The sequence below is a fragment of the Microtus pennsylvanicus genome, chromosome 11 (genome assembly GCF_037038515.1).
Source record: "Microtus pennsylvanicus isolate mMicPen1 chromosome 11, mMicPen1.hap1, whole genome shotgun sequence".
Taxonomy (NCBI): domain Eukaryota; kingdom Metazoa; phylum Chordata; class Mammalia; order Rodentia; family Cricetidae; genus Microtus; species Microtus pennsylvanicus.
This window is the reverse complement of record NC_134589.1, coordinates 70,714,120-70,739,547: the sequence shown is the minus strand read 5'-3', so window position 1 is coordinate 70,739,547 and position 25,428 is coordinate 70,714,120. Positions and strand designations below refer to the sequence as shown.

The following is a 25,428-nucleotide window of genomic DNA, read 5'->3' as shown; positions in this document are numbered from 1 at the left end:
TGGTCTCGCAGGTCAGATACTCAGCACTGGCTGGCCTTGCCGCCCCCACACATGGGATTCTAACATAGTTTGCGGATGGAGGGGCTGAGGTGCAGATAGGCCACGTGGCTTGCCTGGGGCCTCCCTCCTACATAGGGCATCTTAGACTCCCAGCATGGCTGGGAGCTAGATTCCCACCTGGGTGTTCAGTGGAGGAGATTTCTAGTTGACCCCTCTCCTACCAAGTGCAGTTGCGAGTGTCTGTGGTGGAGCTGCCTCGGAGGGGAGGCCTCTCCTGGGGCGTGTGCCTTGAAGTGGCTTCCTGTCTTCTCACCTGGCTTCCTTTCTACCCCTAAAGAGTACATCAAGATGTTTGAGATCCCCGCTGGAGCCAGACACCTGCTCATTCAGGAGGCCGACACCACCAGCCACCATCTGTGTGAGTCAGAGCCCAAATGTCTCAACACCTGTGAGACCTTGTTCTTCCATGATGGGCAGAGTAGCAAAGGTCAGAGCAGAGTACCCAAGCTCAAAGGCTTGGGTTGTGTGGCCAGATCCTGAGATCAACAGCCCCTGATGAACAGACGTGCCTCAGCCCTAGTCCACCTGGCCAGTTCACTTCCTGGGCTTTCACACATGCATCTCCTTGGGGAGGTCGGAGTTTGAGATTAGAGGGCTCCTCTGGCAGCAGCTGCAGCCCTGTGTCCCAGACAGGCCATGCTCCTGCAGTTTGCAGAAGCGTGGAAGACCACCCTGTTCAGGGGGCACTGGACCCATGCAGAGTTAGCCTGGTCTTGGTAGAGCAATCAAGAGCAGGGTTTGACTCCCAAAGCAAATTGGGCTACTATTGGCAAGGACAGACTACGCAGCTATCAGGAGGGTCAGCTGGGAAAAACCATATGACCCCCTCCCCACTAGCAGCAGCACGCTGGAGTGCCTTTGTGTGCTCCCTTTTTACCTTTCTCAGCTGTCAAGAACCTGGAGACAGGCAAGTTCATCTTAAATGAAGAGAATCACTTGGACCCCAATTCTAGAACCTTCATCACCATGGGTGTGGAGTGGGAATACAGGAATGAAGATGAGAGGGAAACGCTGCAGACCATGGGCCCGCTCCATGGAACCATCACTGTCCTGGTGAGTGCCGTGCCAGCCCGTGGGTGCGCATGGCCCCAGGAAAAGATGGGAGCTCTAGGATGCCCACGCTTCCTCTGGGTTCTTCAGGCTTTGCTCTAACCAGCCTCTTTCGCTCCAAGTCAGCCACGAGTGGGCATGGGCCCACATCCCAGGGCTCTGGTTCCTGCACCCACTCTTACTGACTGTGGGTAGTCTCCTCGCCAGAGGTTTTCATTTTTTCTATTTGAACGACATTCACAGCTGGTATACATCAGCTACATTAATCTCTGCTGTTGTACTGAAATTCTCACACCCAAGAGATCAGAAACCAGTGACCAGTCACTCTGGACTTTGTGTCTAAACAGTACTGGATTCTAGGTCCTCTTTGTGCAGGATCACAAGGCTGCTCCTGGTAATGCAGAGTCCTGAGGGGGCTGGATTTCCAAGTCACTTTAATTTTTTTAGTTCTAATTAATTGCTTAAGTCATGTAGTTTGTTTAATCAAACCAAACAAACAAACAACACACTGAGCCAGGCATGCATGGTGTCATGCATCTGCAATCCCAGCACTCGGGAGACAATGCAAGAAGATTAAAGCAAGCTCCAGGGTCTACACAGAAAGTTCCAGGTCAACTGGGCAACTTAGCAAGACTCTGTCTCAAAAATGAGTGTGAGCTGGAGAGAGTGGGGGGCTAGAGATATGACTCAGAAGGTAAGAAGACTAGAACTCGGACCCCAGCACCCACAGCAGGCAGTTCATAAATGCCTGTTACTCTAGCTCCTAGAGATTGGTCGCCCCCTTTAGGTCTCTATGGGCACTGAATGAGTGCATGCAGGGTTTTTCTTTAACTTTGGAGCTTGTCCTGGAACTCAGTCTGTAGACCAGGCTGGCCTTGAACTCACAGAGATCCACCTGCCTCTGCCTCCCAAGGGCTGGGATTAAAGGCATGCACCACCACCGCCTGGCTAATTTAAATTATTTTTTAATGTTGTGACTGGCAGACTGTGAGGTCCTAGCTCTATATAGATTCTCTTTAGTTGCTGTCATACAAAAGTGCTTTGGCTGCACCTAAACTACAGCCAGGACTCGCTGCCACCATCAGGATCACTAGACAGTGGCACCGCATCCCATTAGCCAGGGAAAAGGTCCAAATTTTAAACTCCAAGTGCCGTTGTAAAGTTGAAAAACCTTTCAAGATGACCATACGTCAGGGACTGTCTGTCTCCCCTGGTTGTCAGTCTGCCTGATGCCTCTGAGTTGGCTATAGTAGAAGGATGAAAAGCTGGGCAGTCATACTCATGACCATGTTGGGGTGGGCCCAGGTTATCCCCGAAGGAGACTCTCGGATCTCACTGACGTACAAATACATGATCCATGAGGACTCGCTCAATGTCGACGACAACAACGTCCTGGAAGACGACTCTGTGCGCCATGAGTGGGCTCTGAAAAAGTGGTCTCCCTGCTCCAAGCCCTGCGGTGGAGGTGAGGGGGGTTCTCACTGCTGGGGCTCTTGGGCTTGATCGGAGGTGGGCACCCCTGGGTTGAGACTCACTGTGAGCCTAGAGGAGGCTGCGGCTGCTTGAATGGGCTTTCGAGTGAAGATGCCTGGGCCAACAGCGCCCTCTTGACGACAGCTCTGAGGCTAGGGAGTTTGTCCTGACAAATATGAGAGGGATGTGGGGGAGCAACACAGCAGTGACCTCCATTGGAGAGATCAAAGGCTTAGCCTAGGCTGGGAAAGGTCCGCGAGTTGGGAAGGGCAGGTGCTAGAGACATCAGGTAAAATGATGGCCTGTAGGGTGTAGGTCACATCACAGACAGCATCAGAAGGCGGAGAGCGAGGCAGCTTGGTGGGAAGCTGACGTGTGAGTGAATCAAGCAGCAGTACTAGCAAGATTCCAGAAGCACGGGGGACACTTCTGGGGAGCCCCCTAAGTCTATTCAGAAAAACCCCACAAACCTGATCAGTCTAGAGCTGGGGATGGGGAGAGATAAAGAGAAAGAGGTCTCTGCTGACCTCAAAGAATTTGACAAGTGGCAGGGGAATCTCATCCGGAGCAATGATACTCTCAGCTTTCTGGTCTGCCTCGATGGTGCGCCAACTCCCCACCCCACCTGGATCTCACCAGCAGGCCCTTCTGATTCAGGCTGCAGTTGTCAAGGCTCTATCTGCACCATCATCCTGTTGACCTTTGGGAATCCACTCTCAAGTCCCAGAATGACCTTCTAATGAATCAGGGCTGGAGATAAAGATGTGTGGTTAACATACTTGCCTTGCAAGGATGAGTAGCAGAGTTCAGATTCCAGAAACTGTGTACAAGTGGGATGGGCATGGAAGCTCTCCTATAATTCCAGCCTTGGAAGGCAAGAGATTAGGGAATCCCCAGGGCAAGCTGGTTATTGATACTAACCACAGTGGCAAGCTCTAGATTTGATTGTCAGGTCCTGTGTCAATCAATGAAATGGAAGAGGAATCAGGGATGATCGCAAACATCATCTGCGGGCCTCTACAGAATGCACACACACACACACACATACATATGAAAAACTAAAATAAAGGCATGAGCCATACCCTCCCCTGTCCTGTGTTGTGACACCTCCAGTAGCTCCCTCCTTTTGTGAGACCAAAGCCAAAATTCTCCCTGTGGCCTCTGAGGACCTCGCAAGCATCTGGGCACACTCATGTTCTATGCCTTACCTCCCCATCTTGGCCATACCAATCTTGGGTGTAGTATTTGATTTCCGTCATTGTAATGAACCCCCGAGATAATCAACTTATAAAAAAGAAAACTGTATTTCCACTCACAATTTTGGAGGCTTTGTCCCATGGTTAGTGGGTCTCATTGCTCTGAGCTGCGTCCAGGCAGCAGGTCATAGCAGGAACAGATAGGCAAAAGAAGGATCAGCTTTCCACCTTACCTGCCTAGCCTAGCAGGTAAGAGAGGGAAGAAAGGGCTGGGTTCCCAGTCTCCGCTTTGGAGACCACATCCTCAGTGATCTCTTAGGCCCCACCCCCTTCAGATAGCCCTGCAGGATGGAGACCAGGCCTTTCACATCCTTGCCTGATCCACAGCAAATGCTTGTCCTGAACACACATTGCTTCTCTGGGGGAAATCTGTGCCATCTCACTGTCCCCTCCACCCCTTTTCACGGGTCAGCACCCCTTAATCCTCTGCTTCCCAAGATGCCTTTGGATGCCCAGTCTAGAGCAGGCTGCCTGGCTGTGCTTAGGTTCTCTTGTAGACTCACTAGATACTATGGAAATTCAGGTTCTGTCATTTTCTGTCCTGGGGTGGGGTGGCGTGCATTGGAGGGGGTTGAGCGGTACTCCCAGCCTCTAGCCACTAGATATCCCAGATATTTCCCATTAATCTTGGAGAAGAACAGTACCCACATGGAGAAAGACTGTAGGAGTCAGTGACAACAAGGAGCCACGCAGACCAGGTGCCCTGTGTTGGTTGATCAGACCCCAAGATAGAGCAAATGGCTAAGTGATAGAGGGGAACCATCAAGAGAGCCTGCATTCTTGCCCTCCCTTTGATGGGGTCAAAGGTGAGTTCCTACAGAGATCTCGGATCTCACCAAGGCTCCTGCCTCGCTCTCTAAGTCATTTTAAGGGCAAGGAGGAATAGAGCATGGTGGCCCAAGCCTGTCGTCTTAGCCCTTGGAGGACTGAAGCAGAGGGATTACAAGTTTGAGGGAAATCGGGACAAAGAATGAGTTCAATGCTAGCCTGGACTATAGAAAGAAGAAAGCAGAGGCAGGAGGAGAATGGGGCCTATGGGGGTCCCACTGCCCCATTGAGCCCCTTCAAGCTCTCTATCTCCAGGGTCCCAGTTCACCAAGTATGGCTGCCGCAGGAGGCTGGACAGCAAGATGGTGCACCGAGCCTTCTGCAGTGCCCTGGCCAAGCCCAAAGCCATCCGCCGAGCTTGCAACCCTCAGGAGTGCTCCCAGCCTGTGTGAGTACTGGAGAGGGCCACAGCCCGGGGGTACACTGTGGGGGAGGGGTGAGTGAAGCTGGTCCTACCGGAAGCCCTGGGCCTGGTATCTCTTGGTGTGTTAGGATTTTTACCCACCACACCATGGTTTAAAGGTGCAGGCCCACTTCTGACCCACTAAATGGAAGCTCCATGTGCATCTCATAAAAGACAAAAACTGTTAACACTTAGATGGGGAAACTGAGGCCCAGAGGTCCTGGGCTGGCTTTCAATGCTGCCCTAGATGTTTCTAATCAACAGTGCTGATTCTCAGACCCTCGGACTGGCAGGATGTATTTCTGGGCCCAGGTCAGGGAAGGTAGGATAGAGGAGAAGTAGGGACAGGGGCTCAGGGAGGGTTCATAATGCCCTCAGATGATGAGACCGTGGTCAGGATAAGGACCCTGAGGGAACAGACAGGTGGCAGAACCCCTTAGGCCACTGATCCCGTGAGAACCTGTTGGATTCTGACGATTCTGACAGGCAGGGGCGTATCTCAGGCTTAGCTTCCTCTCCTCGTAAGCCTGCACACATGGCAGGCGCTTTTGTGAACGGAGGGAGAGCCTCAGTTCCCAGAGGGAATGGGCTGACATCTCTGCTCTTACTGCCCACCCGGGCCACAGCCAGACTGTTTCCCTGACCACCTGCTATTCCACCCGGCAGGTGGGTCACCGGTGAGTGGGAGCCTTGCAGTCAGAGCTGTGGGCGAACCGGCATGCAGGTGCGCTCCGTACGCTGTATTCAACCCTTGCACAACAACACCACCCGCTCTGTGCACACCAAACACTGCAACGACCACCGTCCTGAGAGCCGTAGGGCCTGCAACCGTGAGCTCTGCCCTGGGCGGTGGCGGGCTGGGTCCTGGTCCCAGGTAAGCCGTTCTCTTGGCCCCATGTCCTTGACCCCAAACTGAGCTTGGAAACGTCTGAGCGAGACAGCCATTCCATTGATATAACTCCTGTCCTCCAGGCCACAGCTCAGGTTTGAGGGCACCAGTGAGAGCCATAGCACGGAAGTCCAGGTCTTCCATCAGGGAACCAGCTACATAGTGATGGAGTGATGGACCTCAGATCCCAGAAGAACAGGGAGCAGATATTTACCGTGCATAAATTGCACTGCTGGTTTAAACTACCTAGTAAAACTGATACAGCCTGCCCCAAGGCCATAAGCATGCAGAAGCTTTATTATTATTATTTTTATCTTTATCACATAGAACTTTCCATGAGTTAGGCCCCCAGAAATTGCACAAGAGTCATTCCTCAAAACAGGCTGTTGCTTGGGAATGGGAGGAGCTTGAGAATCCCAAGTCTGCTGAGTGAGTCTTCCCCATATTCACGGTAAGGGTGCAGGGCTGGGTTGAATGAGTCACAGTGCCGGGAGCTGGGGTATGAGTGGACTTCTGGTTCCTCCCCAGGGACATGAAGTGTGGGGTGGGGAGCTAGAGGGTACTGGAGCCTTGTGTTAGAGGAGGGATTGCCAAAGGCTCCAGAACTGGATCGGAGATGTTGCAGGAGCCCCAGCCTACTACAGGTTTTCCTGGGCCTTCAGCATCCTTTAGCGAGAGAAGTGTGTTAAACCATTTTTCATTAGCATAATGAGGTACTTGAGTGCCTTTTGTGGAGAAGGTTGTGGGCAAACATGCTTTATAGTCTCTCCTTATAATGGCATTGCTTTCCTCCGTCGTCTAGATTATCCTATCCTCTGCTTTGAAGCTGGCATACAAAGTGAAGGGTTTTCTTATGGCGTCTTCACACACGTGTTCTAATTTGCTTCCCTTTCCCATTGCCCTCCCCTCCCTTTTTCTTGTCCCCAAATAGTACCCCTCAAGAGTGTCATGATCTTCACACACACACACACACACACACACACACACACACACAGAGAGAGAGAGAGAGAGACAGAGACAGAGACAGAGACAGAGAGTTCCATATATGGGGAGAAACAGAATTTGTCCTTCGGATCCCAGATTATTTTACTTAATAGAATAGGATCTCTTAACTGTTTCCATTTTCTAGCAAGTGCCATGATTTCTTTTGTCCTATGGCTAAATAAAATTCCATCCCACGGGATCTAGGAAGCCGGCTCTGATGGTTAAAGCACTTGCTGTGAAGCACAGAGACTGGGGTCTGGATTCCCCAGCACTCATACAGCCTGCGGGTAGTTCCGGAGCTCAGAGTCAGAGAGGCAATCCCAGGAGCAAGTTTGCTAACTAGATTAGCTGTGTCCGTAAACTCAGAGTTCGGATGAGAAACCCTGACTCGATGAATAAGGTGGAGGGTGGTCAAGAAGACTCTGCATGCCAGCCTCAGCCTTCCACATATACACACAGATGCCTGCCTATCATATACGCACCCATGTATACAAACACATACATATGGGTACCACCTCTCTCTCTCTCTCTCTCTCTCTCTCTCTCTCTCTCTCTCTCTCTCTCTCTCGATGGACAGGTAGGCTGGATCCATTTCCCGGCTAGTGCAGATACCTCTGTAGTATGTTGACTTAGAGTCCTTTGGGTCTAGATGCAGGAGCAAGGGGCCAGATAGCAATTCAGTTTTGACTTTCCTGGGGACTCACTCTCCATAGGGATTTATGGCAGTGTAGAGGGTTGCGGGCTACTGTATAAAGAGGCTTCTTTAGTTCATGGTTTTGAAGGGTTTAGGCCCTGGTGCTGGCATTATCAACCTTGCCCTTGTGAGGGAGGACCTCATGACATATGGCACCATGATGGGCTGCATGGGAGAGTGACCCCATGACCCCGTGGAGAAGCAGGCAGCCAAGGTCCAAACAGGTCAGGAAAAGCCCCACTAGGGAATGCTCCCCTTCCCATTACCACCACAGTGGGGACAGAGCTGCCAACACACATGTCTGGAATGACATGCTCAGATTATATACAAACCGTGGGAAGAAGGGAGGACCCAGAGGTGCTGGCGTCACAGTAGCCCTGAGGAATGGGCATATGCATTCTAGGAGAGCCCCCAAGGGACAAGACCCACACCATCTCCCATGGGTCACCAGTCACATGGCCGGGGAGCATGAGGCCCAGTATGGGAGGTAACCCTGATTAATGGTTTGTACCTACAGTGTTCGGTAACCTGTGGCAACGGCACCCAGGAGCGACCAGTCCTCTGCCGCACCGCAGATGATAATTTCGGTGTCTGCCGGGAGGAACGGCCTGAGACAGCAAGGATCTGCAGGCTTGCACCCTGTCCCCGTAAGCCCTGTGCCACCCCTGGCCCCCAGCATGCAACAGCCTAGGAAAGGGGAAGTGGGAGCTTGGTGCAGTCAAATTCTACTCTTCTTCTTCCAAAATGGCTGGGCTTGTCATAGGTTCGTGGGTGAACTTGAACTTGAGCATTCCCCACCAGAGCTGAGACTTTCCCTAGAAAGAAATAGGATTGGGGGGGACGGTTGACATATGAGCATCCTTGCACAGGTCCTGGTGTGCACAGAAGAGAAGTCTCAGCCCATCCCTGCCTTCATGGCATGATGTTACAGCACTAAACTCCAGTGACCCACAGTGAACCCCAACACAGCAGGAGTGTGGCCTATGCAATAGAGATGCCAGTGTAGGAAGGGGATGCCCATGTGAGTAGAGGTTGCCCTGTGTTCTTTGATAACAGCAGCCAAGAACACTGCAGATGTCTGGTTCAGTATCACGTGTGTTTCAACATCTTGATCCACACCGCAGCTCAAGGCTAGAACCCCATTTCCACTATTCTCTTCTTCTACAGAGGACAGAGTGCAAGAGGTCCTGGTAGGGGTGGCAGGATCTGTCATCCTTGCCATGTTTCTCCAGTGACAGGTTAGAGTGACAAGGAACCCCAGAAGTAAGGTGGGGTAAAGAGGGTGAAGGCGCAGGACATGAATTAGTAGGTGGATGGGCCCGAAGTGGGTAATTGCAGAGACATTGCTGGTTCCCAGGACGCAGACAGGCAGGAGACTAGACCGGTTTATCCAGGAACAGGAACCATGCCTTCCTATTGCCCTGGGCCCCAGGATGCCTGGAGGCGAGCTGTTTGCTGTGGATGCTGTGGTGGTGGTCGTGGTTGTGGTCCTTTACGGTGCCCTGGCAGCTGCAGCCTCCTCTTTTCCTTCCAGGAAATATCTCGGATCCCTCCAAGAAGAGCTACGTGGTTCAGTGGCTGTCCCGACCTGACCCTGACTCACCCATCCGGAAGATCTCGTCAAGTAACCGACCCGTTTATAACTCTGCCTCTGCCCTCCAGTGCATGCCCTGCGCCTTGTGGAGCTTGCCTTGGGCTCCCCTCCTCTCTCTCTTTGGAAAGCTTCCCTGACTCCTGCTGAGCACTCTCGGGTGAATCTGTTTCTGCTGGGCCTGTGTGCTCAGCCTGCTCCTTCTGAGCTTGTCCGGCTTGGTGGCGGCGAGCGAGGGCCAGCCTCAAGGAGGCCTGGTCTGGGGACACTGGCCTCTTGTAGGGGGGCCAGGACCTGGTTTTGTGATGGCTTGAAAAGGGGCAAAGATCTGTTGTGGTGCCGGAGGGGCCTGAGGCCACTGTGCGAGTGTGACCACCTCGCCATGGCGACCGCCTCATTGGGCCACATCCCTCCAGGCTGAAGCTGCGGGTCAACTCCAAGGGGAAGCCAGCCCCATCCCCTTTCAGACGCCACCACCATTGAGGTGAGGCCACAGGGGTCTCTACGGTGTGCGTTTTTTTGCATCTCCTGTGCCGGGGTGACAGACCCCACGTTTCCTGCGGTGTCAGGGGCTTCCCGGCTGCTGCTGCTGTCGCTGCTGCTGTTGCCCTTCGCTGAGTGTGTCCTTTCTGACTTGTGAAACTATGGCCTGCTTCCGTCCGGCCTTTGCACCCAACCTACACGGCCCTCGGCCCCCCCCATCCCCCTGTCCTCTCATATGGAGGAGGAGGCAGGGAGACAGGTCCCTGAAATGGGACGTCATGGACACACCACCACTTCCATTCTCGGTCCATTTGCTCCAATGGCCTTTTTCTTGTTGTGTGCATACGACCCGTTCAGAGGATTGAAAGTGAGATTGACTGGTTGACGATTGACTGATTGACAGATATGGATGTGCCTCACCTACCAGTGTGAACAACTACAGAATACCTCAATTTTTATTGCTTTTTTGCTTAGAAACACTATGTAGAAGATGCCTTAAAGTTGAAAGCTAACAGAATTGGCTGCTGACTCCAGCCTCAGGTGGGGGATGTGATCCGGGTAGGAGGCAGGCACTGAAGATGTAGGGGGACCCCACCCATTTTGCCCACCTTTTGCCAAGGGTAAGGTTTCTAAGTCCAGATGGCCTTGCTCCCTCTCTGAACCATCCGCGTGTGAAGGGTCTTAGCAGGCCCTCCATCTATCTCTGACAAAAGGGGTCCTCCTCTGACACCCACCTGGCCAGTTGGCGTGGACTGTTTAGCGGAGACTCCCACAAGGAGCTCCCACAGCGCGGCCTTACACCCAGAGGGTGACACACCTGGGTCCTTAGCCGTGACCAATGTAGCACTCCCAACTGACAGTCCTACCAGCCCCACCTGGCCCCAGCCACCTTCATCTGTTAATAACTCTAATTCCTGCTGGACCATGCAGCCAAGCCTCCTCCTACTTCCCTTGGCACTAATTACTGTTATGTAAATAATTGGTGTGTTACTGCAAATTAATCCTCTCACGACTGTTAACTTCCAACTTTGACGAGGCGATGTGAGTGACCTGTGTGGTTGCAGATGGTGCAACAAGGTCCTGGGCATTTGCCTCCCGTCTGTACGCACTTTGGTTTATCAGGGATATTTTATTAGTATTTTGTATGTACTTAATGACGTATTATGTAGGTTTCGTTGTCATCATTGCTTTTCTGGGTTTTTTTTTTTCTTTCTTTTTCTTCCTTTCCATGAGACATTAGTGTGTGCCAAAGTGACTGTGAAAATGACCTTTTATTCTTACTAATGATGGAAAGACCTCTTGTCATGCATCCCACAAATAAACTCAATAAAAGTTCAGTTCAACTGGGAGCTTGGGTTTGGTCAGCTGGCGGCTTGTTCTTTTCACCTTCCTGGCAGGCAGCGCTGAGGTGCCATGCGGCACCATCCAGTAGCACTAATCACCTGGTTTCTGGCTCCAGTGACTTCGTGGCCCCCCACTCCACCCCATCCCCCTGCCCAACATAGATGTTTAGGGCCCATCTTTCACTAACATACGTAACCAAAGAGTTTTTCCAAGTAGGTCTGTTGCACTCCATCTTGAACGGTTGGTGCAGAGTACCTTACAGAGATGTCTAGTTTTTCTGCTCCTTGGTGCTGCCTGGGTTGGCTTCTTCTTTTCTTGGGGTCAGAGCAGAAAGGTGGGGTACGGGTTATGTCTCCAGAGTCACTGTCAGGCCCTTGCCCTGCCTTGAGATACCTATTCATCAAGGGTAGATTCTTCTCAACCAAAGGATGGATGAGGGGTGTGGTCTTGGGAAAGTTGGTTTAGGAGAAGCAGGGCAGTGGTCGTGTGTGTGTGTGTGTGTGTGTGTGTGTGTGTGTGCATCCCTGCCTGCCTGTACTGCCTAAGTTTTGCTCTTAATAGCCACAGGGCCTGTGTCCTCTCACCTACCAACAACAACCAGGCAGTGGGTCAGAGTTCAACGGGGACCTCCTCACCTGAGGTCTGTCTTGTCCGGTGGGTGGGACTCGTGCTCCACGTTCCTCAGTGCTGGGGAGCAGTAAGGTCAGGAAGTAATGAGAAAGAACAACAGGAGATGGCCCAGCATCTAGGAAATAGGATTGGCAGCCCAGGCTCTCGGCTCGAGAAATGTCACAGGAGCTGCGCTTGGGTCTACTGCCCATAGCTCTGCTTGTTAATCAAAGGAATCATAGCTGAAGAGAAACGGGAGCCTCAGGATAGTCAGATCGACAACTCTGTGTCCCTCAGTCCATCTCTCCAGAGATGAGTCATGACTAGCTGCCCTCTAAGGGAACCCAGGGGGCCACCTGCACAGGGCCCTTCTAAGATCCGTGATGGAGGGGAAGGTGCCGCTCATTTTATAAATGAGTTTCATGAGGTTTTGATGATGAAATGAAATTTGCCATGATGTGTTTGCTCCCACCAAGGGATACCCCCTGTTTCTCTTTACCCTTTATAACATCGGGGAGAAATTCTTGCTTGTGCCTTTCCCAACATCTGTTACACTTTACTTTCCCTCTAACTCAGAGTTCTGTGCGGGACTATTCTCTTAGAGATTGGTGATTTTTAAAAGTGACTTTGCCTTTTCTCTGTCTTCACATTTGAGGCTATCCACGGCACGTGTCTTCTACGAATGGATGACACTAGGATCCATTTTCTCCTAAAATAAATGATAACTTTTAAAGGGCATTCACGAAAACTACTAACAGGAAGCATTCAGTAATCCAGATGGAATTCATATGCCACCAAGACTCTGGAAAGGGCACACAGGTCTCCCATCCAAGCTCTAACCAGGATTGGCCATGTTTAGCTTCTAAGATGACTTTATGAACAATGTGTACATTCTCAATGGTTTAGCATCATTGCTTAGAAGTCAATAGGTTTGGTCACCCATGGGTGGTGCATGCTTTTAATCCCAGCACTTTGGAGGCAGAGGAAGGTGGATCTCTGTGAGTTCAAGGTCAGCCTGATCAACACAGTGAAAGCCTATCTTAAAAAAAAAATTCCAAGAGTTCTTGCTATTTAGTTGCCCCTGGGAATGGAATGGAAGATCAAATATCATAAGAATTAAAATTATCTTGGCAGCCTTTCATCCACCAGAGCCTCGGGACACACAGCTCAGCCTGAAGGAAGTGTAATTGACAGCTCCTCTATCTAGGAGAGCTGTCTGATTAGCAGAATTGTTTAAAAAGACACAGCACTGGAGTGCTTTCAGTAAGGGTGGTAACCACCCCTTGATCGTGCAGATGGCTACATCCTGGAACAAAATGGTCTAGTATTTCCATATGACGTGTGCACCCCCCCCATTTCATATAACTCCCAATACAATACAACGTAGCACGCACACATAGCTGTTTTACTGTGTTATTTTTTGGAATAATGACCATAAAGGAGCCTGTTTAATATGGTGTTTTCCCAAATCCTGTCCATGGTTAACTGGATCCAAGGATGTAGAACCTGTGGGCACAGAGGGCTGACTGATATGTTTTTCTTGGTTGTTATTAGTACACCAAGCTTTTAACCCACAGCTTTTTTGTTTCACTTATGGGTTTGTTTGAAACTTGAAGTTTTCAAAACTGAAGTCATGTAGTTCAGTCAGAGGAAATCAGACAGAGAAGTCTACCTGGTAAGCCAAGTGGAAGGGGGGGCATCCTGAGAAGGAGATTCAATCCCTTAGGGCTGTCTCAGTCAACTAAACAGTATCTTCGGCCAACCACTAATGGAGGGCTGCCCTTGACCCATAGTTAACCAATATTATCTGCAAAGAGCCAGACAACAAATATTTTAGGCATTGGAGCCTATTTGGTTTCTGTCACATTCTATGACACTATTGCTACAGTGGGAAGGTAGCCAATGATAATAAATGTGGCTGTGTTTCAATAAAACTTTATTTATAAAACCAGGTAGAATGATGACTTTGGCCCATGGCTCTGTAGCGCTTTCTGACTTCTACAGGCAATCCTCAAATTGGCATGGCTGTTGGGTTTGGTCAGCTTCCAGCACCATGGCTGGATGGAGCAGTGGCAGGACAGGATACATCAGATAAGTCTGGGCAAGTGTCCAAAGACCTGCACAAGCCTGAGTCTTCAGTCTCTGACAGAAACCTTGGGAGGTCAGGTTAGGACAGGTGGCACACAGTGAGGCTCTAGCTGAGGGGCAGGGAGCTGAGCTTTAGGGGTTGGTTCATTCCGGTTGGGTTTTGTTATAGTTACTACTTGGAGGTTACCATAGAGTTAACTCCTGCCACAAAATTACATTGGGGATACAGTTAAGCCCCATCCTTGAGGTTGAACTTGGCATCTCTCTTAAGAACAGAAAGTCTCATGTCTGTCTCAACGTGTGAGATGCACTGAAAAGGCGGGGTCGGCTGGTGATTGCTTGCAAGAGGGGAGCACTGCCGGTGGGGGTCTGTGGATGCCACCCCGCTCTGAGACTTGGACCCTGCGATCACACTGACTCTCCACACAAGCTCCCTGCCTCTGTGCTGCCTCTGGACTCTGTCACGTGCCTCCTCCAGCAATCTGCACTCGGCAGTGGGTACCTGCTCCCCTCACCTTGTCCTTTGGTTATTTCTCCCGCTCTTCTCTTTCAGAGGGCCAGTGCCAAGGCGACAAGTCAATGTTCTGTAGGATGGAAGTCTTGTCTCGCTATTGCTCCATCCCCAGCTACAACAAACTCTGCTGCAAGTCTTGCAACCCGCCCGGCAACCTCAGCCTCATAGAGGATGCAGGCGTGGACCCTCCACCGGGGAAGCACAATGACATCGATGTGTTCATGCCCACACTCCCGGGACCCACGGTAGCTACACAGGTGCAGCCTTTGTCAGGGCCTCCCTTGGAGGTCCCCCTCAATGCCTCCAGCATCAATGTCACGGAGGACCACCCAGAAACCAATGCTGTGGATGTCCCCTACAAGATCCATGGTGTGGATGAAGAGGTCCAGTCTACCAACCTGATCCCTCGACGACCGAGCCTGAATGTAAAGACGAGGAACCAAAGAATCCAGGAGCTCCTTAGTGCAGTGCAGAGAAAAGAGAAGGCCGGAAAGTTCTAATAAAATGGAAAGATTCGCATCACCAGCTTCTTCCCCTTGCTTATAGCTCTATTCCATGGGATGGCAAATCCTGTGTTGTGCTTCCGAAAGGTTTGGAAAATAATACAAAAGGATATATATGGAGAGGGGTGGGCATGTGACAACCAGCCTAGCATGTACTTTCCAGGCTAGGAATGACCTAAATCTTGTGGTGATCTTAGGTTTAGAGTGGAATAGCCAAGTTCCCTAGTTTCTATCAATGTTGGGAGGTCAAGAGGAATGACTCTGAGAGAGAAAAAACTTGGCTCCAACTTACTAAGCAATAGTTGAAAACCTCCATTTCCTTGGTGATAGTCCCCAAGGCATGAGACCACTGGGGACGATTAAATGACATGATGTTTTATTTAATAGATCAGTTGCCAGGTTGAGTACACTGAAGAGGAGGTCATGAGCCAAAATGACCTCAGAGGCCAGGCAGATGAGTGGATAAGTGTGGTAGCTAGGAGTGGACTTTAACCAACCAGAGAGCAGCGTCTATCTAAGGCTGTTGGTAAGCTCCAACCAACCAGAGCACAGCATCTATCTAGGGCTGTTGGTAGGCTCCAACCAACCAGAGCACAGCATCTATCTAGGGCTGTTGGTAAGCTCCAACCAACCAGAGCACAGCATCTATCTAGGGCTGTTGGTAGACTCCAACCAACCAGAGCACAGCATCTATCTAGGGCTGTTGGTAAGCTCCAACCAACCAGAGCACAGCATCTATCTAGGGCTGTTGGTAGGCTCCAACAAACCAGAGCACAGCATCTATCTAGGGCTGTTGGTAGGCTCCAACCAACCAGAGCGCAGCATCTATCTAGGGCTGTTGGTAGGCTCCAACCAACCAGAGCGCAGCATCTATCTAGGGCTGTTGGTAGGCTCCAACCAACCAGAGCACAGCATCTATCTAGGGCTGTTGGTAGGCTCCAACCAACCAGAGCACAGCATCTATCTAGGGCTGTTGGTATGCTCCAACCAACCAGAGCGCAGCATCTATCTAGGGCTGTTGGTAGGCTCCAACCAACCAGAGCGCAGCATCTATCTAGGGCTGTTGGTAGACTCCAGCTCTAGCTGCCAGTGTGACGTTTCTGCCTTACCAACCTGGCCTTGTCCTATGTTGCACAACCAGCGATCTGGGTTTCCTGTACTCAAAATATATTAACTTGCAGGGGCGGGAGTAGGAGAAGACCTGGGAGTTTTAGGTCTACACCCGCCAGGCTATAACCGCTGGTCTAGTTGTCTGGTGCAGTTTCAACATCTGGTGCTCATGGTGTACAGTGTTTTGAACTCAGCCGAGCATGGGCTGTGCACCTATCTAGCTCTTTCCAGGAAAGTGATGAGACTTCTATAATGGGGATATGAGGACAGTTGCAAACAGGAGCCATTGGGTCAAAGGCAACAAGGATTCTCTCCTCTCCACTCACCTTGGCCTTGCTTGCTGCCTCCCAGGCTCTGGTGGAAGAGCCCCAGTATTCTTCTCTGGCCAGCCTGGGCCAAGGCCACAGAGAGGAAGGATGTCCTCTGCTGGGGTGACCCAGCTTGTGACCCAAGGCCCAGGACTCTCCCTTTGCTGGGCTCCCAGTACCACCACTGGGGTAGTGAGGTACTCAGGTTAAGAAGGTGGGTTTTAGCCGGGCGATGGTGGCGCACGCCTTTAATCCCAGCACTCGGGAGGCAGAGGCAGGCGGATCTCTGTGAGTTCGAGACCAGCCTGGTCTACAGAGCTAGTTCCAGGACAGGCTCCAAAGCCACAGAGAAACCCTGTCTCGAAAAACAAAAAAAAAAACAACAACAAAAAAAGAAGGTGAGTTTTGCCTGTAGTCTGACCTTGGCCTTGCCCACTTCCAACCTTTAGAAGTTATAGAACCCAACAACACTGTCTGCCATAGGAGGTATAGGGTGGGAGGTGGGAGCCCCACTTTATCTTTAGAAGCTTAGATAACTTCGTTTGTGGTAGAATAGTGTTTGGTGAGCCACATGTAAAGGGGGGGATTAAAAGGGAGCCGCTGGATGATAGGAGGATGCTGAACTTTGTCTCTATTCCAAGGCATTTTGTGAGCATGTCACGCCAACCTCCCCACATGGAAAGACCCAGGGCACATTAGCTCCCTAGCTGGGTCTAGCCTGACCATAATTCTGAGCTAGAAGTTCTGTGTTCTCACCAATCACAGATCTTAGATTATTTTCTTATTGACATCCCCCCCCCCAGTCCTGCCAATCAGAGTAAGAATCCTGAGACTTGAGTCGGTGCCCTTATGGCTCATCCTCCACTGAGTTTCAAGGTGCTCAGCGTGCTTGTGTAAATCTGCATGTGCATGTGTACGGGGGGGGGGGCGGGGGTAGGGGTGTCTATGGATGGTCTGTGGAAAGAAGTCAGCACACAGAGACAGCTGGACTAATGTTTAAGATGGTGCTTAACTTTCTTCCTAGAGGGTGGACAGACCCTGCCACCCTTTCATTGCCCCCACACCCCACACATACTACTCACTGCCCAGCTCCCAAAGAACCAAACTGGAAAAATGCCTTTGAATGTGTCTCCTAGGATGTGGTTGAGAACAGTTCTGCTTTCCTGCCTCCTGGAAGCAGGGAATGAATCCTATGGCTGGCCCTCATTTGTTGAATCCAGGTCAGCTGGGTTTACCCACAGGTTGAAGAACTGAGTATTTCCCATCTTCAGTAGAATGCAGAGGAATGTTCTACACTTATAGTAGCCAGGATATGGCTGAGTTTACCCATTCTAATGGCTGTAGGATAGTAACACTCCATTCTCCGATCCCAGTAAAGCAGGGCTTCATAGACGCCCTATGCTGGACAGCAAGTCAGATGCCCTGAGGGAGATGAGGTCCCACATGGCATCCTTGGTGTCTTTGGCCGGGGGCCTCCAGGCCTCTATGGAGCTAGTGGTGCTCATGGGAACACAGTGCCCACTGGGCTCAGAGACACTGTGAGTTCCTGAGCATGGATTTAGTTCCGGAGAACGGATTTAGAAGCAGCCCTAGGCAGTCAAAGCAGTTACCTCTGAGGCATTCTTGTAGCCCCAGAGGCAGGTAGGTGTCCTCTAGAAGTCTTCAGCACTGTGCGATCACCCAGACTGTCCTACGTCACCCAGAAAGAACTCCCAAGGCACCTGGGAGTCATTTTTTATTCTTAGGGAGAATCAGGCCACATTTGAAGAAAGTCCCTAGGAAATCCCGTGGAATCTCGCATATAAACCTCACATTTGTGTTTTAAGAGTTGTCTTTTGGGGTCTGTTTTAAGTATATAACTGGTACTCAATAGCAATGTCTTTGTCCGAGGTAACATTCTGACTCTATTTACTCCTGTGTGACAGGTAGCCACCAAATGGAGCCAAACACGGTGCTCAACTTAAATCACATTTTATCTGACAACAGCCATTGATGCGTTTTTGTTCTGTATAGTAAAACTTGACTCTTTACTTTCATAACTTATTAAAGCATCTGTGGTTTTGCAAATCATGACCGTGTTGGTTTGTTACCTTGACTACACTCATCCCCAGCCTAAACTTGGGAAGGAGAGACGTGTCACATTGGCAAGCCCATCTTGGCCATGAGCCCCAGACTCCTGGGGCAGGGAGACATCTAAGAACACTGGCTATGGCTGCTTAAATCAGCACCCCATGGGGGAGAAGGGGCATCCTCTTCCAATTTACCTTGGGATATGACTTAGCCAAGAGTCACCTCAACCCAATTACTGTGACCCTTTCTCTTATGAGTAGGCTTTCCAGGAGAAAATACTAGTCACTGAGCTAAATTTGAAATCCAGAGAAACAGAAACACTTTTAGAGTAAAATAAGAGACATAAAAAAAAAGGAAAAATTTCTGGAATTCAAGCTTAACTGGAAGGCCTGCGTGTGTATTTTCTAATTTTAGGCAGCCAACCTGTTAGCAGCATTGCACTGAGGAAGTGTTCTCTATCACCCACTGTGTGCTAGCCAGTTTTGGGGAGTGGGGTAGGGAACTGAGGGGCAGGCTCCTCTAATTGTGTAAAATCCTTGGGGGAGTGGCTGTGAAAAGAATACATAGTTGTCAGCTATTGGGTGCTACATACTAGGGATGCCCCATATTTTAAAAGCTTGGTTATTCTAATAATATCTTTGTGTATTAATTTGATAATTCTTAATAACTCCTGACTGTAGATTTTAGTTTGTATTTCTACAGTTTTGTCAACTTCTACTTTTTTATAAAATCACAGGCTACTTCACTATTTTGAGGGTCACTCTGGGACACATGCAAATATCTAGTTGATACTGCCTTCTTGGTGACATCATTCAATGATGAGGTGACAGGCATTTGTATGAGTTGTGCAGTTTCTAACACCGGCTGTTTGTTTTAAAAAGTTTACTTATGTGTGTGTGAATGCCACATGTGTGAGGCTTCTACAGGTTACAAACATACTCATGGAAGATGAACTCTCAAACTTGTGTTTCTCTGAGCACAGGAAAGGATTCGGAACAGAAACCTCACATTTATCACTTTATAAATCATTTTTTTTGCCTCAATTTTTATTAAATTTAAGCACACATACAGACAAGTTTAAAGGGTGACCAATAAGAAACTCTATAACCACCACGAAGATTCAACAATCATTGATCAATTCTACAGTTTCAATTTAAAATATCCTGCAGACAGGATGTCTTGTCAACTTAAAACTTTTGCATGCATGATAGGGAAATATAAACTCAAAATCTTTCCTATTCTAAGAAAAATAAGCATACGACATTATCTAATACCTATTCTCATCTTTATATTTTCCTAAACATCCCCCAAATGTCTTTTTACAGTTTTTTTCCTGACTACACTTCTCAATAAAGGATCACACTTTGTATGTGGCTGTCTCGGGTGTCTTGGGGAAAAAAGCCCACTTTTGTTCTAACACACTGGCTATTTGAAAAGAGCAGCTCCATGGTCATTTCCAATGTCTCAAACCCTACTTCTGTCTATGACTGTATACTCTAACTTGTTACTCTCAATTCTCTGTAAACAGGAAGGTAAGTGTAGAAAAAGAGATTTCTGTAGATTTCTGCTAACTGGTTTTGGCAGTGTATCACAAATAATAGTGTGCTTCTACAGCCTTGGCAGAAGCCACAATGGTTGCTGCTCACATGAAGGGGAATTCTGCCTGCCAGAGCTCAATATGAAAGCATATTCTTTCATATTCTTCTGCATAGCTCAATGAAGGATCTGCATAGCTGTCTTCTTTTGCGGTTATGCAATGTTCCTTAAATTTTTTTAATGTAGTAGGTAGACTTTACAATCAATCTTTTTTTTTGCCAGATTTAATGACAATAACAGTTGTTAAATGATTTTTCTAAGCTTATTGGTTTTGTATATAGTTAAAAAATAGCTTTCCTCAAGTAATTTTATGAAGTTTTTTCCCATAGCCTTTTAAAAATATTACATCCAATTCTGTTTGTTTGGGTTTTTTTTTGATATATGAAGCATCCTAAGTTTGACCAAAGGATGCATCTTCAAGTCAGTAATTCTAAAATGATGCTTTATCATAAGGATATACTGTAGGTGCATTTATATTCCCCCTGTACCAAACATGCAACCAGCCATTTCTTCAAGGAGTCTTGAATCCTTTTGATGGTGAATGGCATTTGCAAAACAAAAAGTGGGCACTGAGCATGCTCATGGCCACTAGGGACGGAAGAAATTCCAAGGTTCATCTGGAGCCTTATTTTTCTTACAAACACACTTAAAGACATAAAACTACTCTGATGAGCCAAAAGAAGTCAATCAAGACACATGTGCTGAATGCCTGCTTCATTCTAATCCTTTCCTCAGACAGAGGGTCTAATTAATGCTCTTAGGCAACTTCTAAAATGACAAACCAATGCAGTAAGGAACTAGGACTAGGGGAGATATAAAATATTAAAAGTGATGAGTAGATAGTTTAACATAAAATATTCATCTATAACTTTATACTTAAATCCTAAGGGCTGGAGATATAGCTCAGGGGTAGAGCACCTTCTGAGTATGTATAAGGCCCTGGATTCAGTCGTCAGCACTACAAAGAAAAAAGTATTAGAAGCTGTATAATAAAAAGACAGCCTTACATAGAAGCATACCAAAGCAATACCTCCATCTGGACCTTCGTTTGCTTTCAGAATTTAAGTAGTTATTATAGAAGCAGGTATAATCAGAGACAGAAGAAAAGGAGATATGTTCTCAACTCCACTACTAAGACCAAAGCTAGAGGAAACTCTAAAGATAAATGATTACATCACTAGCAATAACATTTGAACAGGTTACAAAACAGTCTTCTTGAGCCTTGAGGATAGAAATGAACCTGTAACTATCATAGATTATCAGAGCTGAAGACCTCGGTTCTTGAAAGGCTATAAATTAAAATCCCTCCTGGTCCTAAAGTGCTAACAGATTCATAGCAAGAAACTCTGTCAACACTGGCCTCTTCAAAACATAACATACTGTTTGGATGACAGTCTTCCCGCCTGTGTCTGCTCAGGCCAACTTCTACAGTACTAAGCCTCTGTTCAGCTATACAGAACCAGATCCACTACAAATACAGGAGAGCAAAAGAAAGTTCCCCTTGGGAGAAACATTTAATTTGAAAAAGTAAAATTCTAAATTAGTAAATTGACTATTTTTAATCATTATGGACTACGGAGAAAAAAGAGTCCTAAACTCTTTGCGTGTATATGTATATACATTAGCATACACATGAACACATGTATATGTGAGTATATACATGTGGCCATTTGCCTCTGATGATGCTTTGGTCAATGATAGACAACATATATCACAGTGGTCTCATCAGACTATAACTGGCCTGGAAAATTCCCACTTGCCTAATGACATCAGAGCTGCCATGACCTTATAACCATTATAACACCTTAGGCACAATGCAATCCTCACTCGTGCAAACAAACCCGCTGTGCTGGCAGCCAGATAACATTGCAGCACATACAACTATGCACAGTACATGACACATGATGAAGGTGACAAGCTGCATTACTAGTTTACTCATTTGCTATACTATACTTTTATACACATCCTACTAACAACATTTACACTAAGCATGATGGCTCATAACTGTAATCCCAGGATGTGGGAGGATGAGGCAGTAAAACTGCAAATTCAAAGCCCATCTGGGCTACATAATGAGCTCAAGGCCATCCTAGGCTACATAGTGAGACCCTATCTAAAATGAACAAGCAAACCAATAGAAAATTACTATAAAAAGTATGGATACATGCATGTATAACAATTAGTAAAAAAAAAGGCCATAAATTTGAAGGAGAATAGGGAGGAATTAAGGGGGTTTGGAGGGAGAAAGGGAAAGGAGAAACGTTGTAATTACATTATAATCTCAAAAAAAAAAATCTCTTAAAAGTATGGTATGTTTATCACCTTAAGAGAGCACATTGATTGGCTGACCCAGACCATCCAGGGTTGTGCGAGTGCAATGATGTTCCTATAAACATGAAACTGCCTATGAAGCACTTTTAAACTGTATCCCCAGTTAAGTGACATGACCATATATACATAAAAGTCATGTGTTTGTGTATATATGAATATATATGCATACATACACATACACACATATGTCGTATAAGGGGCACTTCATAAAAGCTTCCTTGTTGATACACAACAATTATTCTTTTCTTCCGTAGTGGTTCTTTATGAAAAGGAGGTCTCCCTATCCCAGCTCACCACTTTAGGGACTGAGGCCCCGTAATTCTTCACATTACCAACTATTTCAGAGACTATCTTGAAAAGAAAATTCATACATGGAAGTTCTTAAAAAGAGATGACTATCTCATGAACAATGCTTATACATAAAGCAACTTACTCATGTGTCTTGTTTTTTAAATGAGGCCTTTCAAACTTCTTGTATGAATTTAAAAAAATGACAGATTTAAAAAATCTTTTTGTAGTAGTTCTTAAATGGTTGACATCAGCATCCTTTGTATTTTTACTGTTCAACTGTCCATGACTTAGAAGTAACTATTTGTTGTAGAAGTAAAAAAGATGAAATCCATTTTGATTTGTACTCTAGTTACTACTCTTCTGGTTGCTGTCTTGGATTAGAGGGATGAATTAAAGTTCTCAGGCTTGTCTCCTCTCAGAAATTTCTGATATGGAGTGAGGGACGAGCCATAGATGAAAGGTGTCCCGTATTCCTTCCATTTGTAGAGCCTTTCCTTCAGGTGGACTTTTTTGTGTCTACAGAGGTTTGACCTATAGCTGTAGGCTTTCCCACATTCCATACACTTGTAGAGCTTCTCTCCAGTATGGATCCGCTCGTGTTCAGTGAGGAACGAATACTGGCTGAAGGCCTTTCCACACTGATTACACTGATAGGGCTTCTCTCCAGTATGGATCCTCTGATGTCGATAAAGGTTGGATTTACAGCCAAAGGCTTTCCCACATTCTTCACATGTGTAGAGCTTCTCCCCAGTATGGATCTTGCGATGCTCATTGAAGGATGAATACTGGTTGAAGGTCTTCCCACATTCATTGCACTGATATGGTTTCTGTCCAGTATGAATTCTCTGATGTTCAATAAGGGTGGAGACACGTGTAAAGGTTCTCCCACACTGTAAGCACTGGCAAAGCTCTTCTCCAGTATGGAGTCTCTGATGTTCAGCTAGGGATGGGAACTGACTGTAGCCTTTCCCGCACTCAGCACATTTATAGGGTTTCTCCCCTGTGTGGATTCTCTGATGTCTGTGAAGCTTTGCTCTGCAATTAAAGGCCTTGTCACACTCGGCACATTTGTAGAGCTTCTCCCCGGTGTGAATCCTCTGGTGCACAGTGAGGGTTGAACACTGGCTGAAGGCCTTCCCACATTCCCGGCAACGGTAAGGTTTCTCTCCGGTGTGCACCCTCAAGTGTTTAATGAGTGTGGAACTGCTGCCGAATGCTTTCTCACACTCACTACACTTGTATGGCTTCTCTCCAGTGTGGGTTCGCTGGTGAGCCAGGAGGGAAGATCTATGGCTGAAGTTTTTCCCACACTCACTACACTTGTAAGGTTTCTCCCCAGTGTGAAGCCTCTTATGCTCAAGAAGATGAAGACTTTGGGTAAACCTCTTCCCACATTCATTGCAGGCATAAGGTTTTTGTCCTGGGTAAACCTGGAAGCTTCTCATTAAATCAAAATCCTGTGATAAGTCCTTCTCCAGAGTGTGATACATATCAGGTTCCCTTTCTAGGGGACCACTCTCTTGTGAGACAAGTGCTTTATCTGTAAGCAAGGGTTTCTCCAGCTCAGGGTCTGTGGGATTTCCATCTTCACTGACAGTTTCCTTGGGTGATGCTGCCCCCTGCTCATGAACTTTCTTTTCTTGCTCCTGTGTTGTTACGTTCTCAGATTTCACAACTTTTCCAAAGTTGGTTTTCCAGTGAGCACCCTCAGTGGATTCACGGTTTACTAGCCCATGAGATGCTTCTTCAATAAAAATATCTTGTTTGGGAAGCAATGTTTCTAACTCTGGCCAAATCTGGAAATCTAAAAAGAATTGGAAGAATTAATTCTTCCTTTGCTAGAAGAGAGACATGGATGCATGAGAAGGCCAATGAGATTGGCAGCAACACATATAAAGGAGGTTTGGTGCATCCTGACGCCAAACATGGACCCGAAACTGGAGGCAAAGTAGGATGGCAAGAACTAAATGTACAGTTAAGAAGCAGGGTAGGAGAATAAACTGGACCAATCAATGCAGTTCTAGAGAAACAAAAGTTAAGACAGGGAAGACAGAACAGAACAGAGAAGGATATGGACCATGTGAAGTGACAGGCTGAAGTAAGCGACCATGGAATTCACTCCTCGGGCTTTCTTTACTTCCTCCTCTGCAAACACAGGAGGCAGGCAGGTAGCTCCCTTTACTTTCTTCTACTCACATGTCACTTGCGTTATTGCATTTTTTTTCATGCTACCTCTGAAACAGTCAATAATTTAAAAATGTTTGGGCTGTTTTTCTTAAAATTGTGACTTCATATTCAACTGTACATTCATCACAGCCTGAGAGAGGGGAAAGAACTCTGCCAAAAAGATGGTATTTGGATATTAGAAATTGCAACAGCCCCAAACACAACCATGTTTGATCTAAGTTGAATACATTGATCAGAAGGAAAAACTATAGAGCAGGTCAGCCATGTGCACCAATCTACATCTCAGACCGAATGAGCGGCATGTTTTCTGGCTCTCTCTCATCACTTTCCTTTTTTTTTGGTTTTTCGAGACAAGGTTTCTCTGTAGCTTTGGAGCCCGTCCTGGAACTCCCTTTGTAGACCAGGCTGGCCTCGAACTCACAGAGATCCTCCTGCCTCTGCCTCCCAAGTGCTGGGATTAAAGGCATAAGCCACCACCACCCAGCCTCTCATCACTTTCTATCTTTCTGCTAGGCAAATGGAGAAATGCTATTTTCATTTCTTCTATAATTGGAACCAGAAGACTATAATCTCTTTATAGGAATCTTATGCGAATAATGAAAATCTGTAAATTTTGTGAAGTCAGTTTGTCCTGAAGGTCTGAGTATGCCCAACCCCAAGTTCAGCTCTGACTCTATCGTTCTTTACTCAATCCATACTGAATATGGATTAAGGTTACACCATTGCATTGAGATGGCTGCATGTCAACGAACCATCTGTTTAAAAA

The 25,428-nt window shown here is 47.7% G+C and overlaps 2 protein-coding genes across 9 annotated transcripts in view; one reads left to right on the top strand and one right to left on the bottom strand.

The window, feature by feature from the left end:
- Adamts2 (ADAM metallopeptidase with thrombospondin type 1 motif 2) overlaps nt 1-18,257 on the top strand; it is a 201,813-nt gene extending 183,556 nt beyond the window's left edge. The window contains exons 15-23 of one of the 2 annotated variants that reach the window (XR_012912416.1): nt 338-418; nt 947-1,113; nt 2,416-2,575; nt 4,923-5,055; nt 5,737-5,944; nt 8,155-8,284; nt 9,172-9,261; nt 14,306-16,401; nt 16,586-18,257. Coding sequence is in view for 1 of the 2 variants with exons in the window: in XM_075992742.1 (XP_075848857.1) it covers nt 338-418; nt 947-1,113; nt 2,416-2,575; nt 4,923-5,055; nt 5,737-5,944; nt 8,155-8,284; nt 9,172-9,261; nt 14,306-14,766 (1,430 nt within the window). In the remaining variant the exon portion in view is untranslated. Of the gene's footprint in view, nt 1-337; nt 419-946; nt 1,114-2,415; nt 2,576-4,922; nt 5,056-5,736; nt 5,945-8,154; nt 8,285-9,171; nt 9,262-14,305 lie in introns of both variants that reach the window. The other variant, XM_075992742.1, reaches the window with a different exon arrangement.
- Nucleotides 18,258-19,266: 1,009 nt separating this feature from the next.
- Znf879 (zinc finger protein 879) overlaps nt 19,267-25,428 on the bottom strand; it is a 30,132-nt gene continuing 23,970 nt past the window's right edge. For all 7 annotated transcript variants that reach the window (XM_075992764.1, XM_075992758.1, XM_075992761.1 and 4 more), the window contains one exon: nt 19,267-24,279. In XM_075992764.1, the coding sequence (XP_075848879.1) occupies nt 22,853-24,279 (1,427 nt within the window). In that variant the 3' untranslated portion in view covers nt 19,267-22,852. The remainder of the gene's footprint in view (nt 24,280-25,428) is intronic.